At 42.2% G+C, this 18,075-nt stretch overlaps 5 protein-coding genes across 5 annotated transcripts; 3 read left to right on the top strand and 2 right to left on the bottom strand.

Annotated features, from left to right (window-relative positions):
• The first annotated feature begins 83 nt into the window (after nt 1-83).
• On the top strand, nt 84-2,794 carry LOC117570042 (fat-body protein 1). The gene is made up of 2 exons (XM_034251467.2): nt 84-358; nt 414-2,794. Exons 1-2 carry the CDS (start codon nt 119-121, stop codon nt 2,178-2,180), a joined length of 2,007 nt encoding a protein of 668 aa, XP_034107358.1. The 5' UTR covers nt 84-118; the 3' UTR covers nt 2,181-2,794.
• LOC117570043 (probable citrate synthase, mitochondrial) lies at nt 2,620-4,228 on the top strand. The gene has a single exon (XM_034251468.2). The coding sequence runs from the start codon at nt 2,693-2,695 to the stop codon at nt 4,112-4,114; it is 1,422 nt and encodes a 473-aa protein (XP_034107359.1). The 5' UTR covers nt 2,620-2,692; the 3' UTR covers nt 4,115-4,228.
• Nucleotides 4,229-4,777: 549 nt separating this feature from the next.
• LOC117569306 (microfibril-associated glycoprotein 4-like) lies at nt 4,778-6,367 on the top strand. The gene is made up of 3 exons (XM_034250418.2): nt 4,778-4,898; nt 4,965-5,893; nt 5,951-6,367. The coding sequence occupies exons 1-3, from the start codon at nt 4,827-4,829 to the stop codon at nt 6,063-6,065; spliced, it is 1,116 nt and encodes a 371-aa protein (XP_034106309.1). The 5' UTR covers nt 4,778-4,826; the 3' UTR covers nt 6,066-6,367.
• Nucleotides 6,368-6,600: 233 nt separating this feature from the next.
• Nucleotides 6,601-8,848, bottom strand: LOC117567265 (EF-hand domain-containing family member B). Its single transcript, XM_034247124.2, has 3 exons — nt 8,229-8,848; nt 7,992-8,168; nt 6,601-7,480 (listed from the first exon to the last, which is right to left on the bottom strand). The coding sequence occupies exons 1-3, from the start codon at nt 8,750-8,752 to the stop codon at nt 6,673-6,675; spliced, it is 1,509 nt and encodes a 502-aa protein (XP_034103015.1). The 5' UTR covers nt 8,753-8,848; the 3' UTR covers nt 6,601-6,672.
• Nucleotides 8,849-8,921: 73 nt separating this feature from the next.
• LOC117567261 (protein O-mannosyltransferase 1) lies at nt 8,922-13,992 on the bottom strand. The gene is made up of 4 exons (XM_034247112.2): nt 12,733-13,992; nt 11,179-11,741; nt 9,804-10,580; nt 8,922-9,742 (listed from the first exon to the last, which is right to left on the bottom strand). Exons 1-4 carry the CDS (start codon nt 13,428-13,430, stop codon nt 9,012-9,014), a joined length of 2,769 nt encoding a protein of 922 aa, XP_034103003.1. The 5' UTR covers nt 13,431-13,992; the 3' UTR covers nt 8,922-9,011.
• Between the last annotated feature and the right edge of the window lie 4,083 nt (nt 13,993-18,075).

Raw genomic sequence — 18,075 nt, 5'->3', positions numbered from 1 at the left:
CTGCGGCATATGTACATATGTATATATAATGCATGCCAATCTGTGAATATGTAGAATACTCTGAAAAATCATGAGATCATCCAGACGTTGTATGCAATCAGAGTTCATTTAAATCAAAATGCTCGGTGCATCAGTTGTGCTTCTTGGAACTTTAAGCTTAACATGTTGCGTCAACGGTTGGGCATTTGTCTCACGCTGGAGGCCAGATGAATCTAGTGAAGATGTGGAGATATCACCTTGGGCGTTGAGACAGCGTTTTCTGCTGGACCTTATGCTGCAGGTACACAAGCCGCTATTGCAACAGGAACTGATTGAAATGGGTCATGAGCTCAATGAAAATCCAGAGGATTATGAAACAGTGAGTGAACTAAAATGTCATTCGATGGAGTCTCATAGGTGTTTATATTTCACAGGGCACTTGGCCATTGCTGTTGGAGTTTATGGACGCAGTGCATCAGCAACGCATACTGCGTCCATATGGCATCTACAGTCAGGTGCAGCAGGAGCTGCCACATCAGCTAATGGGCGTCTATCGTTTTCTGGTGCTCGCTAAGAATTGGAAAATCTTTCAACGCAACGCCTGCTTCGCCCGCATTCACTTTCATCCCGTGCTCTTTGTGAACGCACTTCAGATGGCAGTGGACGATAGGGAAGATTGTGGGGACCTCAGGTTGCCTGCCATGCATGAGGTGCTGCCACAGCTGTACTTCGATAAAGAGATCATCCTTGAAGCACAACTCGTCTATTGGCAGCAGTTGGCGCCAGTGCCAACAATCAGTCGCAAACGCAGCTGGCGGGAGACAGTTGCTGACATTCTGTATCCCAAATCCTTGAGGCCGTGGAATTCACAGCAAGTAGAATGGATGCCCACGTATCCAATGGTCATCCAAGCGAAGAAATCTCGCACGACGTTGGTCAGCTTGGATGTAGAGCTGAATGGTTATTGGAATAGACTTATCAGTCGTCTCATGATTGCAGATCAGGGTTCATCTATAATAGACGGCGATCGTTTAATGGCATTGCACGATGAGCGTGATGAACGCAGGCTGAGTGGGAATCCAACGAGACCCCAAAATTATCTGCTGCTAATGCACAACATCAGACAGTTCACCACTCTTTTGCAGCTCGAGCAGTTGGCCCAAAATGGGACAAGTTCTCTGCAATTCATTGAGTCCACGCTGCTGACAACCGGAGGAGTGCCATACAAAGCAAGCTCAGGCCTCAATGCCGATGCCGTTTTGCAGTTGATAAACGAATCGATCGAAGAGCTACGCAATCACATTGATAAGGAGCTAAAAGATGATCATGAAATGCAGACAATGTGCACAGTGGGTCGCGTGATCGCCTCACGTTACTGGCAGCTCTTCAGACAACTGAGTCTGGCCATCAATGGCGATCGCTTACAACCCAATCTGCTGGGCATGGCCACCTCTAATTTGAGGGATCCCTTTTATCGTGTACTGCTGCTGCAGCTGGCACAACTAATTACTGGCTACGAGCAACGATTTGTCAAGAAGCAGCCATTGCATCAACATCACAAGCAGCAGAAGCAACAATTGCACTTGAGACACATTCTCGTGGGACACTTGGAAACCTTTGATCAGTTGGTGGACAGCGATCTAATCAATTTAATGGACCAGCAGTTGCTGCAAACACAACGCAATAATCTGCGTTTGCTGCGGCGTCGCCTTGTGGCACGTCACAAGCGTTTGAATCACAAGTCCTTCAACATCAGCTATCACATCTTTGCACCGACTCCAAAAAAAGTTTTGATCAAAAGTTATCTGCTGCCCACAGGTAACAAGAATTCGCCTAGGTTGCTGCTTGACAGTTTTGTCAGCTCCTTGACAACTGGTGACAATCAATTCGAACGTCACTTTGCCACTGCTCCAACGTTGCACACACTCAGTGATCTGTATGAGGCAAAGCAGCCATTGGATGACGGCGTATCTAGAGACTGTTCATTTCCTCATCATTTGCTTCTTCCTCGAGGCACTGCTGAAGGTTTAAAACTTCAGATGCTTATAGAGATTCATTCTTGGTCTACTGACGAAGAGAGCTCAGGTTGTGCTTGGGCTGCTAGCGAAGAGATGGATTGCACAGCTCATTTGCTGACAAGCTCTCAATTTGATGTGGTTGTCTATCACAAGACTATTGAGTTACTCGAGACTGATCTATAGTATACACTCTATATATCTTGTTTTAAATCTGGTAAAATAAAAAACAAGAATATCTTTCTACGTATCAGCTTTCAGTTCCAAGAGTACTTTGAGTTTAAAAGAAAAGGTAAATTTTTCAAACTGTAAAGTATATTCTAATTTAATTAGTTATTTTATACCACTGAAAAATCATTTTAAGTCTACGTTTTCAAATAATATTAACCAATAAATAAACAATTAAGAAAGAAAGGTGGGCGATATTTCAAAAACGATTATTAAAGAATTATAAAAATCCTTTCTCATTACTAAAAGATCACAGCGATATTTACGGTCTGATAATACCCCTACTTGTATAATAACTCGTAGAATGGTTCATCGACGTTCAAAGGATGAACAAATCTTGTCACAAAGTGTGCTTTGCACTTTGCTACTTAAAAAGTTCAGAGAGCTCGCTTTTCAGTTCTGTATTTTCGGTCCACAGTGAACATTCTAAATTTTTCTCAATTTTTTTTTTGTTTTATATAAAAAAAATTATGCCGTTTAGTTTAAGATCTGTCCGTAGATTAGCTGTGGCCCAGAATGTTCAGGTTCTTAAGTGCGCTGTGCGCGCCATGGCCAGCGATGTGACGCTGCTCGAGGTGATGGAGTGCAAGATTAGCGAAGAGCAGGAGCGCATCAAGAAGTTTCGCAAGGAGCACGGCGAATTCAAGATGGGCGAAGTGACCATCAACATGATGTACGGCGGCATGCGAGGCATTAATGCGTTGATCACTGAGACATCTGTGCTGGATCCCGAGGAGGGAATTCGCTTCCGTGGTCTATCCATTCCAGAGTGTCAGGAGCAATTGCCCGCTGCCGAGAACGGCTGTGAACCGCTGCCCGAGGGTCTCTTCTGGCTGATGATGACTGGCGATGTGCCCACCAAGGGACAGGTGCAGCAATTGTCTTGCGAATGGGCCGATCGTGGCAAGCTGCCCGATCATGTTACCAAAATGTTAAAGAACATGCCCAAGACTCTGCATCCTATGTCGCAATTTGCTGCCGCTATCACAGCTCTCAATCACGACAGTAAATTTGCGAAGGCGTACTCGAAGGGAGTTCACAAGACCAAGTACTGGCTGTATTGCTACGAGGATTGCATGGATCTGATTGCCAAGCTGCCGCTGGTTGCGGCTGCCATCTATCGCAATCTGTATCGCGAGGGCAAGGGACCCGATAAGGTGGACTCCAAGCTGGATTGGTCGGCGAATCTGACGAAAATGCTGACCTACGACGATCCTCAATTTACGGAACTGATGCGTCTCTATCTGACCATTCACAGCGATCACGAGGGTGGCAATGTCTCTGCGCACACCACACATTTGGTGGGATCAGCATTGAGTGATCCTTATTTATCGTTTGCGGCCGGCATGCTTGGACTTGCGGGTCCATTGCATGGCTTGGCCAATCAGGAGGTGTTGATTTGGGTGCAGAAACTGCAAAAGGAGACTGGCAAGGAGCCCTCGGAAAAACAACTGCAGGATTACATTTGGAAGACGCTAAAGTCGGGACAAGTGGTGCCCGGTTATGGACATGCAGTGCTCCGGAAAACCGATCCTCGCTACACCTGCCAGCGGGAGTTTGCCCAGAAGCATCTGCCCGACGATCCGTTGTTCAAGCTCGTCTCGCAGCTGTACAAGGTGGTGCCACCCATTCTCACCGAGCTCGGCAAGGTGAAGAATCCCTGGCCCAATGTTGATGCCCATTCGGGTGTCCTGCTGCAGTACTACGGCATGAAGGAGATGAACTATTACACGGTTCTGTTCGGCGTCTCTCGGGCACTTGGTGTCCTGGCGTCGCTCATCTGGGATCGTGCTCTTGGTTTGCCAATTGAGCGACCCAAATCCTTTTCAACGGAAGCCCTTATCAAGAAAGCCACCGGCGGAAAGAAGGGAAAAGATATTAAAAAAAAGTGAATGTTAAAAATTCCAATTCCTGTATATAAGTTAGACTGAATTTTCGGCTCATTAATTATATTTATAATGCAACTAATGTAAATTAAATATAAATAGACTTTTATTTCATAAAAATTGGAGTTATTGTGCGCCGTCTAGAAAGCGGAAGTTGCAATAAACTATTTTTTGGAATTTATATAAAAATTTTTGGAATTTTAAATAATAAAAAATAACAGAGTACTTTGTGCTTTTTTAGTTGATACGATTATTTTCACAGAAAATACGTAAAAAAAAACAAAAAAAAAAAAAAAAAATTTGACAAAAAATTAAAATTGTTTTGACAATATTAAAATATAGTAAATAATGTAAAAAAATGTAAAACTAAAAGTTGATCAAGTTGAGCAGCTTCAAAGACTTTCATTAAAATATTTTTTTAAATTTGACATTGAGTATCTATTAGTCGAGCTTACCAAAAGTAGGTAGTAGTAAATTCTAACTACAGCCATTAAATAATTCTCAAATGCACAAGCTCATTCACCCCACAAAGTAATTCATATAAACATCTTATCACGTATACGCACAGTGTGCTGACCTTATTGCTGGTTCGGGCTACTTGAGCTAAAAATAATCTGCAGTATCAGTTAAGCATAAAATAAAGCAAAGCTTTGCTGCGATTGAAATCCTATGTTCAGTCTATTTTTCACCGGGTTTGATTTCAGTGCTTTAAATTAATATGAAAAGCTTTATAAAGTGTGCTTCCTCATTATTAATTTTATGTATTGCATCTTCCTCAGCTCAATATGAGGTAAAAATTGCTTACAAATGTGTACAAATGATTGTCAAAAGTAAATAAATATTTTATGCTCAACAGAATTGTGAAATAAACAACGAGCTGGATAAACAATGTGGAGCGTATACTTACAGCGTAGTCAAACCTTTCTTCAGATATGTGCAACAAATAACAGATGATATCGATAAAAGTGAATTGAAAGATAAAGAAATAAAAGAACAGAAAGAGAAGTTGCTTCAACTGGATATCAATGCAGTAACTAATAGGGAATTGCGATCACAGGTTGCAGATCTGCGTCAAAATAACAATTATCTTCAAAGAACAATTGACGGCTTAACTTTAATTTCAAAGTGTGAAACATGTGAAAATAGATTTAATGCATTAGGGAAAGCACTTGCTGAATGTAATAACGAATTGTCAAGGAGAAAGATTGATTTGAAAGCATGTCAATCAAACATTAGTGAAAAAGAGATTCTGATTGATTTACTTGCGCCCAATAGTTGTGTTCGCTTCGGTCAAGCTGCGGGCATTCATCGCATTGAAGTGCCTGGGATTAACTCTCTCCTCTCATTCGATGCTCTGTGCGATAGTAAAGCAGCTGGACCCGGTTGGATGGTTATACAACGTCGTTTCGATGGCAAAGAGAACTTCTATCGAGATTGGGCATCTTACCGTGATGGTTTCGGTTTATTAGATGGTGACTTTTTCCTCGGCTTAGAAAAGATTTATAGGCTAACAAGTTCGCAGCAATTCGAACTTTATATGTATATGGAAGGCTTTGATGGTTCCATTAAATACGCACGCTACGATCACTTTGCTATATCTGGTGAGGACGATGGCTACGCGCTGACCAGCTTAGGCGCATTCTCGGGGAATGTGCCAATCGATGAGCTGCGTTATCATGAGCACCAAAAGTTCTCCACATTCGATCGCGAGAACGATATTTGGCCCAAAGGAAACTGTGCTGTCGACTACAGAGCTGGCTGGTGGTATAAAGCTTGTGCCAAATGGTAAGCTCAGATCTGTGTATTATAATGAATTGATATATTAACAATTTTGTTATTTAGTCATTTCACTGGCAGAATTCTTGATAGAAGCGTAAGGAATGGCACAAGCGCCTACTGGCATGATTTTATGGCACTTAGGCGAGTTCAGATGCTTATTCGTCCCAAAGACAAATAAAAGCTAGAGCCTGATGGCAAATGACTTAATCTTATAAAATATATGTACTCTAATTCCTAACTTATATATCAATAATAATAATAAAAATGTAATAAATAGATACATTTTAGGCAGTTAATAATGAAATGTAAGCAAACTGTAATTACTCTCTGTTCTCCGATAATTGCCTTAGCACTTAACATAATAATAATATTAATACTAAATATAAACTGATAGTCTGTTAATCGAATGATTATCATGGTATCTATAACAAAGTTCTGACTTTATACGGGACGTATACGTAACAATTTCTGTATATTAGATACTTGATAATAAAATGAATTAACTATTTATAATAATAAAAATAAAACAAAAAAGGTTTCTAGTTCGCTAATCGAATATCTTGCCAACTTAATTGATATATTTATTTACTGTAAGCACTCTCCATTCTCTGATTATTCCCTGATTTATAATTCATTTATTTTCACCGTAAGCACTGTCGAGCGCGACAGAGTATTTCCCAAAACAAACAATTCTCGATTTTATATGGGGCGTATACGCAACAAAATTCATATATTTTATTCGTTTCACAGAGCTAACTTTAAATTTAAGTGATAACTTTCTTGCTCTAAGCATTAACAGCTTGAACTTGAGTAGCTGGCTCCAAGTTGTCCATGACGTCGCGGAACTGCTGCACAGAGAACTGTCCATGCTGTTCGTTGTGCGCCTGCGTGAGTTGGTGCCAAATGGACTCAAAGTCCTCGGTATTCACAATATCCTTGAAGATCAGCTGCAGCTGATCACGCGGTCGCAAAAATTGGAAATCGCTTGGCGCCAAGCCGTATAAAGTGGAAATGTCTGGTGACAGCAGATCTTTTACATGGGTGCCATCATCGTCGAGTTGTTTTGGACGTCGCGGGCGCATTGGTGCCGCCTTGACGGGCTCCTTGCTGAGATCGGAACAAAGCAGGCGATATGTTGTGTCCTTGTTGTAGACATTCGGCGGCATGGTGAAGATGTTGCCCATGGTGGGCAAAGGATGCTGAATGTTGAGCAGACGACAGAAGTCATCATAGTTCACGCGCTCCGTGGTGCAGCCCTCGTCGATAAGCATGTGAAACAGTGAAAGAATTACACGCATCTTGTGTATGTCAATGTACAGATGCATCTTGTGCATCACCTCAAAAATCTTCTGCGCCGGCAGTTCCCGTGTTTCTGTCTTATCGCTGTGCTCAAGCACCGAAATCAGATCGAACATGTGGAAATCGGCGCGTTTCTGCAGCTTGTGGCGCCACATATTGAGGTGTCCCAGCGCATCCACCAGATGCTTGTCGCTCTTGCACGGCGCTATGTCCTCGACCAGCATCTTACAGTCACAGTCCGGCACATGCGTAGGCGTTCCATAAGTCATGTACTGTGGTACAGGAGCGGGGTATCTGGAGGCAAGTAGTAACAAGTATGAATTGAACCCACGCAACTTTACTTGAATTTAAATCAAAACTTCTTTCCTGAAGGCCGTAATGTTGACTTAGTCTCACTTTTACCCTATATACATAAGCTCTAAATAAGTTTTCCTGCGAGCAGACATACAACATTTTTTACCCTCTTTCTGTGTAATTTTACTTAAATTTGATATCAAGCAATTCTATGAATTCTTATTCCTATCTCTGACAATTCTTAACTGCTTCAATCTCAGAGATCCTGACAGATGGTTTAGCTGACAGAGTATCCGAATTTCCTAGCAACTATCTTTTTATTTTAGAATAAACAAATTTCATAACTTTAGCTCCTTCAGATTCTGATACCTATAAGGATACCTATTCAGGATATTTTCTCGGCTGATCAAAAGCTTATGTACTTTAGCACTGCTAACTTAACTTAGCCCTCCATCCCAATAAATAATGGTTATATAAAATAGGACAAGTAAAAACCTTGAGCTCTGCTCACTTTTTAAACTTTTTACCCAGACGCGAGTAAGTGCGATCGATAAAATCCATTTGCTCTTTGCTAATGATGATCACATGTCCCGAGCATTGTTGCATGCACCGCTTCGCCGACTGACCCGAGGTATCCCCGCGAGTGGCTTCGCCAAACGTGTCCTGTCGATCAAATGGCTGCTTATATCTGATAAGGATTAATTAAGGTTAGTTGAAAGTACTTGAGGTAATCCAAGCCTCAACTCACTTTCGGTTGATTTGCTCGGCGGGAAAGTAATGATTGTGGCTGACAATGTATTTGTCATGGAATTGACCATATTCCTGATTCACTTGCTCGGGTTTCTTGGGTGGCAACACGAGATCATAGAGTCGCTGCTCCTTAGCAGTAGTTTCGCGACCAAAAGTGCGACTCCAGTTGGTCACGCTATCGGGTTTGGAGCCCGTCGGTTTTGCCTCAGCCAATTTAGCCTGTCTCAGATACATGTCCTCCGAGAATTTCTCCTTGAAGACTGTGAAGCGCGACTTGGACTTTTCAATGGCCAGCAGCTCCGGCACCGAGACAGTCGGCAAACAGGGCGTCTCAGGAAACAATTGTCCACCATTTTTTAATTTCAAGCGCTTACATTCGGCGCGTATCAATTGCTCGGCCACCTCCTCGGGATGCATGACAATCAAACAGTTCCCAGTGGTGTTCTCAGTATCCACGGCCGAACTAACACCCGCCGCTCGTATATCCGCATTGCGATCCTTAAAGCGACCCACATTGGCCATACTTCTTATCTTTCGCAATAAATACAACTTTGTGTTTGTGTGTTGAGGATTTCACTAGAATTAAGTCGATTGCTTAAAATTTGATAACTAATACTAAGCTATTTTAGACATTCATAGATTGTTTAAATAAATTAATTGTTTTATTGGCAAAAACAGCAAATATTAAACTACAACTTAGCCATGGCCTGGCTCCAGCCAAGCTGCTTGAGTATGCGAACATATATGGTACATTAAGGAGACTATAAATAGGTTTAGGGGCTCAGTGCAGGACAGAATTTTTCTGCAGAATAAAGTCCCAGGTGTCCTTCCACCGTAGACTCGTGACTTCCTTAGCGGTCATCTTTTTGGAGCCATAGCTCAAGGGCAAGAACTTGACAAAGACGAAGCAGACGGCCAGCAGCCAAAGAATCAACAAAAGGCGATAGATGCGCACCACATGCTGCAGTCCAGCGCCACGTCCGCTGCAGTAGCGTCGCAGCAAATAATCCAGATGCTCGACAACATAGCACAGCAGAAGTATTTTGAACACAAACGCGGGCAGATAGTTGTGCAGGAAGAGCGTGCGATCCACAAAGAAGTAGGGCAAATAGTGCACCAGATAGCCAACATAGAAGGTGTCGCCGGCAATGAGGAAACGTTGCCACTCGCTGCCCGTCAAATCGAAGCACAGGCGACGTCGTCTTATCGCATAGAAGACAAGCAGCGCCGAATAGATGAGCAGTCCAATGCTGGCCGTATACCAGATGAGCACATTGCCCAGCAAATAGATCTGGGCATTGGATTTGGCATCGAGCCAATAGGCAATGCCCTTGTCGAGCAGCGGCCATTCGAACGGCTGCGAGCTGTACATGTGACTCTGCACCTGCTTGGCATGCCAGAACATTTTCGTCTGCAGCTCCAGCAGCTTGGCCCAGAAGGTTAGCTTTGTGCGTTTCGTGGGAATCATTTCCGCCGAGAGCAACTGTCGCTCACGCTCGCGTTGATCCTGAGCTGTGAATGTAGAATGTATTAGAAGGAATTCCTGAAAATATCTGCATAATTCGTGACTTACTCTTGGTGTAACGATGTTCTTCTACATTCCAAATCGCATCCTGATGATTCTGCTCACGATCCGCAACCACTTCGTGCTGATTGAAACCCCAGTTGGGCAACTGACGTCCGCTGAAGCGCAACGCTGCGCCTGTCGAGACGTGAATCAGTCGTATCTCGGACTTGATGGCATGCCAGCGATTGCCTTCCGTCTGTCGGTTGAGAATCTCCACACGCCACAGCAACTCGCCTTCCATCTTGATCTCGTAGTCAATGTAACAGCTAACTTCCTGGCATTGCGGTGTCATCGGTGCAGCGACATCGTGAGAGTTGAGGCCGCGACTCGTGATGCCGTGCACCAGTTGAATGATATCGCCATGTCGTATCGCCACCGGTTTTTCGCCCACAACCAGATCATCGCGATCGGGCTTCTTAACAATCCACCAGTTGTTCACATCCTTAAAGGAGTAACAGGTGACCTGCTGTTGATGCGACGAGCCACGCTGATCCTTATACCGCACTGGATAAACCGCTGCATGCGAGTGCAGCCAACAAGTGCGTCCGTGCGTGTGTCGGAGCGTGATCTGTGATCCATGGACAACTGCCAGTGGTTGTCCCTGTGTGATCGAGGCGAGACCGCCATCGAGTGAGGCCTGAAACGCACTCGTCATGATGCTGTCGTGCGGTCCCGCCTTGTGCAGCGTCCGCAGGTGAATGTAAAAGATGCTCAGGTAGACGGCCAGCGGAATGCCCACGAAGAGCAGCAGCCTGCCCAAGAAATGCATCCACAGCTGTCGGGCTGCAAGGCAAAGAGGGTTGGTTAGTACATTTTTACGACTTCTCTCTATTTGTTACTCTCTTTTTCTTGCTATTCTCTTAGTTTCTCCCTTCTTCAAAGGTTCTTTTTTCTAAAAATCTGTTTTTGCTTGTAATGGAATAGATTCTCCATTTCAAATTCTCCTTATAATCTTTTTGACAATATCTTCGCATCTTTGAATTTCTATATTTTAATAAATTACAATGAAGATTAAATAATTATGATATAGTTATTAGTATAGTATTAGTAGAGGTTTTAGATTATAAGTTTTTGGTGGCAAATAAAATATTGTATGCTATAAATTACAACGGCCCATTATTTCCTTGCCTAACTAAATATATTTCTTAGTTTATTTCTTTCGATTATGCCTCTCTATTTTTATGCATTTATTTTTGAATGTGCATTTTATCCAGTCTGCTGATTTTGTGGCCTTTCGTCGTATTGAAGTCGTCTATTACCTCCCTTTGTCTATTTTGTTATATATTTACCCCTGAATCGTTTTTACTTTTTTTGGGAACTTTTCTTCTCCTCTATATTTTCCCTTTCTTTTTTAAATCCAAAAGCTCGTTCTCTTACTTACTTGACAAGGTCGCATCGTAGAGCAGATTCCAGAGATGACGACAGAGCAGATAACCTGCTAGTGCCAGCGCCAGGAAGCCAACGTACTTGACGCAGCCGGCACAGGCAAGACTGAAGGCAGCCGCTGCTCCCGTGCTTATCCAAGTAAGGCTGCCGAGGGAGCAGCGCTGAAAGCGGAGCAGGCAAGTAATGCCCACGGTGCTGGCCAGCAGCAGCATTGATTCCATTAGAATGAAACGTGACTGTGTCAGCAGTGAATTGTCCAGAATGATGAGGAGACCGCCCAGTGCAGCCGTCCAGCGGCGCATTTTGGCCTCCAGCAGCAGTTTGTAGACAACGGGGGCCAAGAGACTGCCGCAAAGAGCGGGCAAGAAACGCAGCCAGAAGATAGGTACATTAGAGGCATAAGCAGCTCCAATCCGAGGAAACGTATAATTGCCATCGTAGCCGGCAAAACTCACCAGACCCGCGATCAGTTGTTTGCCCAGTGGCGGATGTTGATCGAAGAAGAAGATGTTGCGCATATAGTGAGCTATATACTTGCCATAGTGCAGCTCATCAAAGCTGAGGAGAGAAGAAAGAGTGTAGAGATTATGAACGAAAGATTTAATCTACTGGAAATGAGGGGATAAGTTCAATGAAACCGGGAAGAAATTTAGGTGGGAGAAACTGAAGAAATGGGTGTTAGACAGTGGAGAGATTTTTGCTAGTAAAGAATTGGTAGAGATGATAGATTAGGGATTGATGAAATGACAAAGAATTAAATATATTTAATTGCTGATTTAAAAGATTGAATTTTGAACATAGGAACAATGATGAGAGTCGCATTTGACATTTGAATAATTTTCATATATTGTTCAGGTGGGATCTTATATAAAAAAGAGTGTAGAGAATATTAAAAATATATTCACATTGAAGAGTGGGGAACATTGATGAAAGTTGAATTTGTGATTTGAATAATTTTCATATTTGTTGACCATAGGGGAAAAATAAATATTGCAGAGAATAGAAATAGTATACTAATGTATACAACTAATTTCCAATTGATGAGTGGGCCTAAAACTATGAAAATTGATAGGAAATAATCAGCATCAAGAATTTTTTTAAGAGTAAGTAAGAAAAACTCCGACCTAGTAAAGCTAAGTCGCATCATAGCATTGAAGAGATTTTATTACTAAGACATTAGTATGCTGTAAAATGCTGACCAAAAAGGAGAATGAGGTCAGTAAGGGAACATGACACAAGACTAACGATAATGCTAGAGTGGAGAGAATGCAGCAGGGTAAGGTAATTGTAGAGTCGTGAGATTAGTAGCAGCGACTGAAGCAAAGGTTAATCGAAGCTATGGAGAGATTAGTTGTGAATGGCAAAGAAGAAGCAAGGAACTAAAATGAGGTCAGTAAGAGAGTAGCATGAGATTGAATAGAAGATTAGAAACGAAACAATGGGCGGAAAAACATGAAGAAAAGATGTTGCACATAAACAACAAACGGGAGGGGAGACATTGCAAATTATGCATGTACATATGTGTGCATGTGTGCACGTATTCACTTACACAACATTTGGTGGCGTTGCCAGCTTATAGAAGCGCGTGAAGAACGCCAACAGAAAGAGACCCCATGTAAAGAGATCAATATGCAAGCTAACGGTAAATTGGTCTGTTGAGGCTGCTGCTGCTGATGTTGTGTTGATCATGGCACTGTCTGCGTTGGCAGCGCGCTTCTTTGCATTGTGCACGTCGTCGTTGTCACACGAACCAGAAGAACTCGAACGCGAACGCGACTTTTTAGACGCAACCGAGGTGGGAGCTGCTGATGATGCTGTTGGTGTTGGTGTCGGCGTCGCTGCCAGCGTCGACGCAGACGTAGACTTGGAGACATCGCTGAGAAAAGATTGCCGGCTGCTCGAACGGCGGCTGTGCTCAACGCTGCCGCGCAACGGCAGCGCTAGAGGCGTATTCAGATGGCAGTTAATGTCGCGGCAGCAGTCGAACATGTTCGATGTTGTGGGCAGCATGCCGTTACAGCACAGTGGTGAAGTTGAATTGCAAGTGACTGACGTCGTCGCTGAGGTTGCTGAACGGCTGCGAAAGTGAAGTCTTTCGTTTTGCTCGTTGCTGGCATTTTGATTTTCGATAAGGTTTTCCGCAACATTTGATTGTTGTTGTTGTTGCTGCTGTTGCTTAGACTTGGAGCGCGTCGTTTTGCGTCGCTGCACTGTTGTGCCGCCGCTACCGCTGCCGTTGCTGGACATGATGTAAACAGCAATTGTTGCAGCGTGAGAATTTTTATTGTGCCTTATTATTATTGTTTTTGTTTATGCACCGCACTTTCACTTTTCATTAAATATGTGTATATTTGCATAACTACTTCATTCATTTAACACTTGCCTACTCTCCACTCTTCACGTTTGTTATTGCCGAGTAGTATTTATATTATATATATGTGCCACGTCTGCCAAGAAACCTGCTGCCTTTTGCTGTGGCAGAAGCTTTTGCACTTTGCTTTAGCTACTTTCGTCAAATAACTACAACGACGGCAAGAACAACAACACACATTTACATTTACGAGCGCCCAGCAGCTGAAGAAAGTTCAACACACACACACACAAGAGCGCGCGTAAAGAGCACCAAAAATAAATGTCATGTATGTGTATGCAAGTATGTAGCACATATGAATGTGTGTGAGAGTGTGCTAACAGGCACGCGCATATTTTACGTTTTCTTTCTTTGACTTTGCTTTCGCTCGTACTCTCCGACTCCGACGCCGATTTCGAATTCCGATTCGCGACTAGTTCGCTCAAGATCTCGACGCGCACTGTCGACCCAACTCACAACACAATGGACGGCCAAGTCAAGGCGTCTGCGCAGCCGCCGTCGCTGCCTCTGTTGTTGACTGCGCTGCTATATCTGGAATGCAGCAGGTTTGACCGCGTCTGCGTCGTTGTCTTTGATTCTTAACCCATTTCTGGTTCAAGCACACATACTCTCTTTTCCTCTCTCTCGCGTTATTTCTCTTTTATTTACTCTCGTGTGCTCTTGTGGTAAATGTTGTTATTCCTGTTGTTGTGTTGCCACCTGTTGACACATTTTGGAGTAGTGTTTCTTCAAGGTAGCACGTGACAAATCTGCAACAAGTTCAAACATAAATATTGGCTGCAGTCAACATACTTAGCCATAAGTGCGTATTTATGTTAACTTGTTTTTATATGCTTAAACAATAAACATTCACGCACACTATACAATTGCAGAGACAACTTGTATAATCTGAGCTTAAACGGTACTTTATTTATTGAGCAAGTTCAAGCGCCTTTGCCTTTGTGCTTAAACGGTATTCTACTTATGGAACAGGTTGTTGCGTCGTCGCCTTTTGCTGTCGATCGCTAGATGCTACTTTGTTGTTTGCAGAGTTCGAGCGATAGGTGGCGCTGTCCAGCTTATCAATTATGATTTATGCTTAGCTTCTGATCGCGTTATGCAAATTCTATTGTATTCTTATGATGCAATATAATTTGTTAACCGTTGTCGCACTTTCAATAAATATATTCTGAAAAGTAGTAGAAATATGCTAAATTTGATTCACACAGTCTTTCTGTTCGATAGTGGATGCCCGATCTAGAAAGTTATTATTTTATAGTAACTTTGTGCCGGCAGGAAATGTATGTAACAGGTAGAACGAGGCATCTCCGACCCTATAAAGTATATATATTCTTGATCAGCGTCAACAGCCGTCTGTGTGTCTGTCCGTATGAAACACTGGATCTCAGAGACTGTAAGAGATTGAGCTATAATTTTTTTTCGACAGCATTTGTTATGTTTGCACGCAGATCAAGTTTGTTTCAAATTTTTGCCACGCCCACTTCCGCCCCCGCAAATCAAAAAAATCGAATGAGAAGCGTAATTTTAAAGCTAGAGATAATTTCGGTATATACAATAATTACTCTAGTAGTTATGATTCCTAAAAAATTTGGTTGCCATCAGATAAAAATTGTGGAAGATATTAAAGAAATACTTTTGTATGGGCAAAAACGCCTACTTACTAGGGGTCTTAGTTGCTTTGGCTGACTATCTGGTATATTGTGCCTTCTATGATATATTTTGAATGCGGTACCATATCGATATACCAAATATACCATTTGGTATATTTTTAGTATTTTGCAGTATATTCGGTATATTTTGAGAAAAATACCGCAAAATATATTTCTTTTATTCAAAATGGGTAGCGGGTATCTCACAGTCGAGTACACTCGACTGTAGCTTTCTTACTCGTTTTAAAACAATCATATTGCTCGCACAATAATATCATATTACATAACTTACATTTTATAATTTTCATACAATTAATTAGTAAAAATTGATAATAATAATCTCATAAAAAATAATATTTATTTATGTATTTATAAATATTATTAAAAATAAAACATACATAAAAAATCAATAATAAAATATTTTGTTTTACCACAAGAATGTTTCGATTTGAAGAAAAACATCTGTTGCAGTGAGTCACCCTACTGTAAATTGCAGTTGTTATGCTTGCTATGAATTTAGCGAAGATACAAACTCCCCACAATACACACATACACATTCAGACATACATGGACTCAATGTGTGTGAGTGAGAGCATGCATACTGTATGGAGAGAAACGAAACAAAACGAAAAGGAAGGAAAGGAAAGGAAATAAGCACTCGAGCTCAAACCAATTCAGTCTGGCGTTATGTAGACTTTGTCTGGTGTTGATGGGCGTCAAGAGAGAGAAAGCGCGAATGGCAGAAGAGCGAGACAGCCGCTGCAGAGAGTTGCAGTTGGTTTGGGTCAAAAGCCAAAAGAGATGGCAGGAGTCGCCAACGAAGGGTGGAGAGGCGGCTACGCAAACTGACTGTGTGCTGCAGACGATTGCGATGCTGTTTCCGTGTGTGTGTGTGTTTGTGTGTGTGTGTGTGCACTGAATACAGCTGCAGCTTGGAGTGCAACGCGATTGCGAGCTGTGTGTGTGGGAGGGCGAAGGATGTTGGTTGGGCACTTGCAACCGGCAAAAGCAAAACAACAACATGGCCCAAAAGGAGGCGACGTGTTGAGGTTGCTGTTGCTGCTGCTGTTGGCGGATTGGCTGTGCTCTGTTTTGTCTGTGTGCTCTGCCCCAGCCTCGCGACAGGCGCAGGACTCGCACAAGTGCAAGGATATTGTCGCCACCGGCCGCCTGACATGCAACACGCCAACGCCAACGCCAACTCCGATGCTGCTGCCGTTGCCGTTGCCAATGCAGCAGCATCGTCGCTTTTTGACTGAGCCTCAGCCTCGTTTTGGGGTTGGGGGGAGGCGAGAGTTTGGGTGATTCTGTTGTGCCTGCTGCTGTTGCTGCTGAGGCGCAGACCGAGGCTGGGTAACTGGGCTCTGGCCCCTGTGCCGTGTGCCACTTTGGGCGAATGTTCGTGGCCGTGGCCGTGGCCTCGACTCGTGCGGTGCTCGTTTCACTCCAGCCAAGGCCAAGCCTGCAAAAGGACGACGTCGCCGTCGCCGTCGCCGTCAACGTCGCCGTAACCAAACGACGATAATGTGGCACAATGACATTGACATTGAACTAGGTCGAGGACGTTCTCCACTTTTAGCCACCATTTTTGGTTAATGTCTCCCCTCGGCCACCGCCTCCACCTTCTGCCTCTTCCACATCCACATCCGCACAATGCCTGTTTAACTGTCTTGATTACGGCACATGTTGTTTATTGTGTGTTGTTGCTGCCACATTATGACTCATTGCAGTCTGTTGTTGCAACACAATACTGACCATGTTTGAGTGTGAAACGAAGATGCATCATGAAAGCAAGTGTGAAATAATTACATTATTAATTACTGTTAAATATATGCAATAAGTAAGTGAGAACTAAAGAAATTTAAAACAACTTTGCTTAAGTGCGTAATTGTAGCATACTTAATTGGGCAGGAAATGCAGCTAATTTGCATAGCATACTTTTGTGGGTGATAGATATAGATATAGATATAGATATAGATATAGATATAGATATAGATATAGATATAGATATAGATATAGATATAGATATAGATATAGATATAGATATAGATATAGATATAGATATAGATATAGATATAGATATAGATATAGATATAGATATAGATATAGATATAGATATAGATATAGATATAGATATAGATATAGATATAGATATAGATATAGATATAGATATAGATATAGATATAGATATAGATATAGATATAGATATAGATATAGATATAGATATAGATATAGATATAGATATAGATATAGATATAGATATAGATATAGATATAGATATAGATATAGATATAGATATAGATATAGATATAGATATAGATATAGATATAGATATAGATATAGATATAGATATAGATATAGATATAGATATAGATACAGATATAGATATAGAGCTAAGTTAGTTTAGTTAATTGAGGAATGCTTTGCTTAATTGCTTTCTTAATCCTCTTTAATTGCAGACGTAGAGAATAATAAACCTAACCTCAACTTCAATGCCACTTTAATCAGCTCAGCTTTGAAGTGGAGCAACTGCAGCAACGAAATTGATGAAATTTTTGGAATAAATAAATTACCAGGAATTTAGTCAGAGTCGGTAGCTAAGACAAGAAGAAGAAGACCAACAACAACAACAACAACGACAAGAACAACAACGATAAAACAAAAGGAAGCTCAGCAATCAATTAAAATGCATACGAATGAGCTGCATTCTAATGGAAGTTGCAATCTCCCCTCGTCTCTTGCTCCCCTCGCTAACTTCCCTTAATCGTCTCTCTGACATTTTTGGCTGTGTCTGCAGTTTGTCTAAGTCTTTGTTTTTGCATAGGCGTAGACACAACAGGGGAAAGAGAGTGGGGAGGGGGGTTGATAAAAG

This window comes from Drosophila albomicans, chromosome 3 (genome assembly GCF_009650485.2).
Source record: "Drosophila albomicans strain 15112-1751.03 chromosome 3, ASM965048v2, whole genome shotgun sequence".
NCBI lineage: Eukaryota > Metazoa > Arthropoda > Insecta > Diptera > Drosophilidae > Drosophila > Drosophila albomicans.
The sequence above is the reverse complement of the archived record's forward strand: the minus strand, read 5'-3'. Positions and strand labels throughout refer to the sequence as shown.

What these genes read in the sequence shown, in the direction of transcription:
- LOC117570042 (XM_034251467.2), top strand. Translation starts at nt 119, where the DNA reads ATGCTCGGTGCATCAGTTGTGCTTCTTGGAACTTTAAGCTTAACATGT. An exon ending in ATCCAGAGGATTATGAAACA is followed by an intron (nt 359 to 413) that starts GTGAGTGAACTA and finishes TATATTTCACAG; the next exon opens with GGCACTTGGCCATTGCTGTT.
- LOC117570043 (XM_034251468.2), top strand. Translation starts at nt 2,693, where the DNA reads ATGCCGTTTAGTTTAAGATCTGTCCGTAGATTAGCTGTGGCCCAGAAT.
- LOC117569306 (XM_034250418.2), top strand. Translation starts at nt 4,827, where the DNA reads ATGAAAAGCTTTATAAAGTGTGCTTCCTCATTATTAATTTTATGTATT. An exon ending in CTTCCTCAGCTCAATATGAG is followed by an intron (nt 4,899 to 4,964) that starts GTAAAAATTGCT and finishes TATGCTCAACAG; the next exon opens with AATTGTGAAATAAACAACGA. An exon ending in TATAAAGCTTGTGCCAAATG is followed by an intron (nt 5,894 to 5,950) that starts GTAAGCTCAGAT and finishes TTTGTTATTTAG; the next exon opens with TCATTTCACTGGCAGAATTC.
- LOC117567265 (XM_034247124.2), bottom strand. Translation starts at nt 8,752, where the DNA reads ATGGCCAATGTGGGTCGCTTTAAGGATCGCAATGCGGATATACGAGCG. An exon ending in GCCGAGCAAATCAACCGAAA is followed by an intron (nt 8,169 to 8,228) that starts GTGAGTTGAGGC and finishes AATCCTTATCAG; the next exon opens with ATATAAGCAGCCATTTGATC. An exon ending in CTGGGTAAAAAGTTTAAAAA is followed by an intron (nt 7,481 to 7,991) that starts GTGAGCAGAGCT and finishes ACTTGCCTCCAG; the next exon opens with ATACCCCGCTCCTGTACCAC.
- LOC117567261 (XM_034247112.2), bottom strand. Translation starts at nt 13,430, where the DNA reads ATGTCCAGCAACGGCAGCGGTAGCGGCGGCACAACAGTGCAGCGACGC. An exon ending in CTACGATGCGACCTTGTCAA is followed by an intron (nt 10,581 to 11,178) that starts GTAAGTAAGAGA and finishes TTTGCCTTGCAG; the next exon opens with CCCGACAGCTGTGGATGCAT. An exon ending in AGAACATCGTTACACCAAGA is followed by an intron (nt 9,743 to 9,803) that starts GTAAGTCACGAA and finishes CTACATTCACAG; the next exon opens with CTCAGGATCAACGCGAGCGT.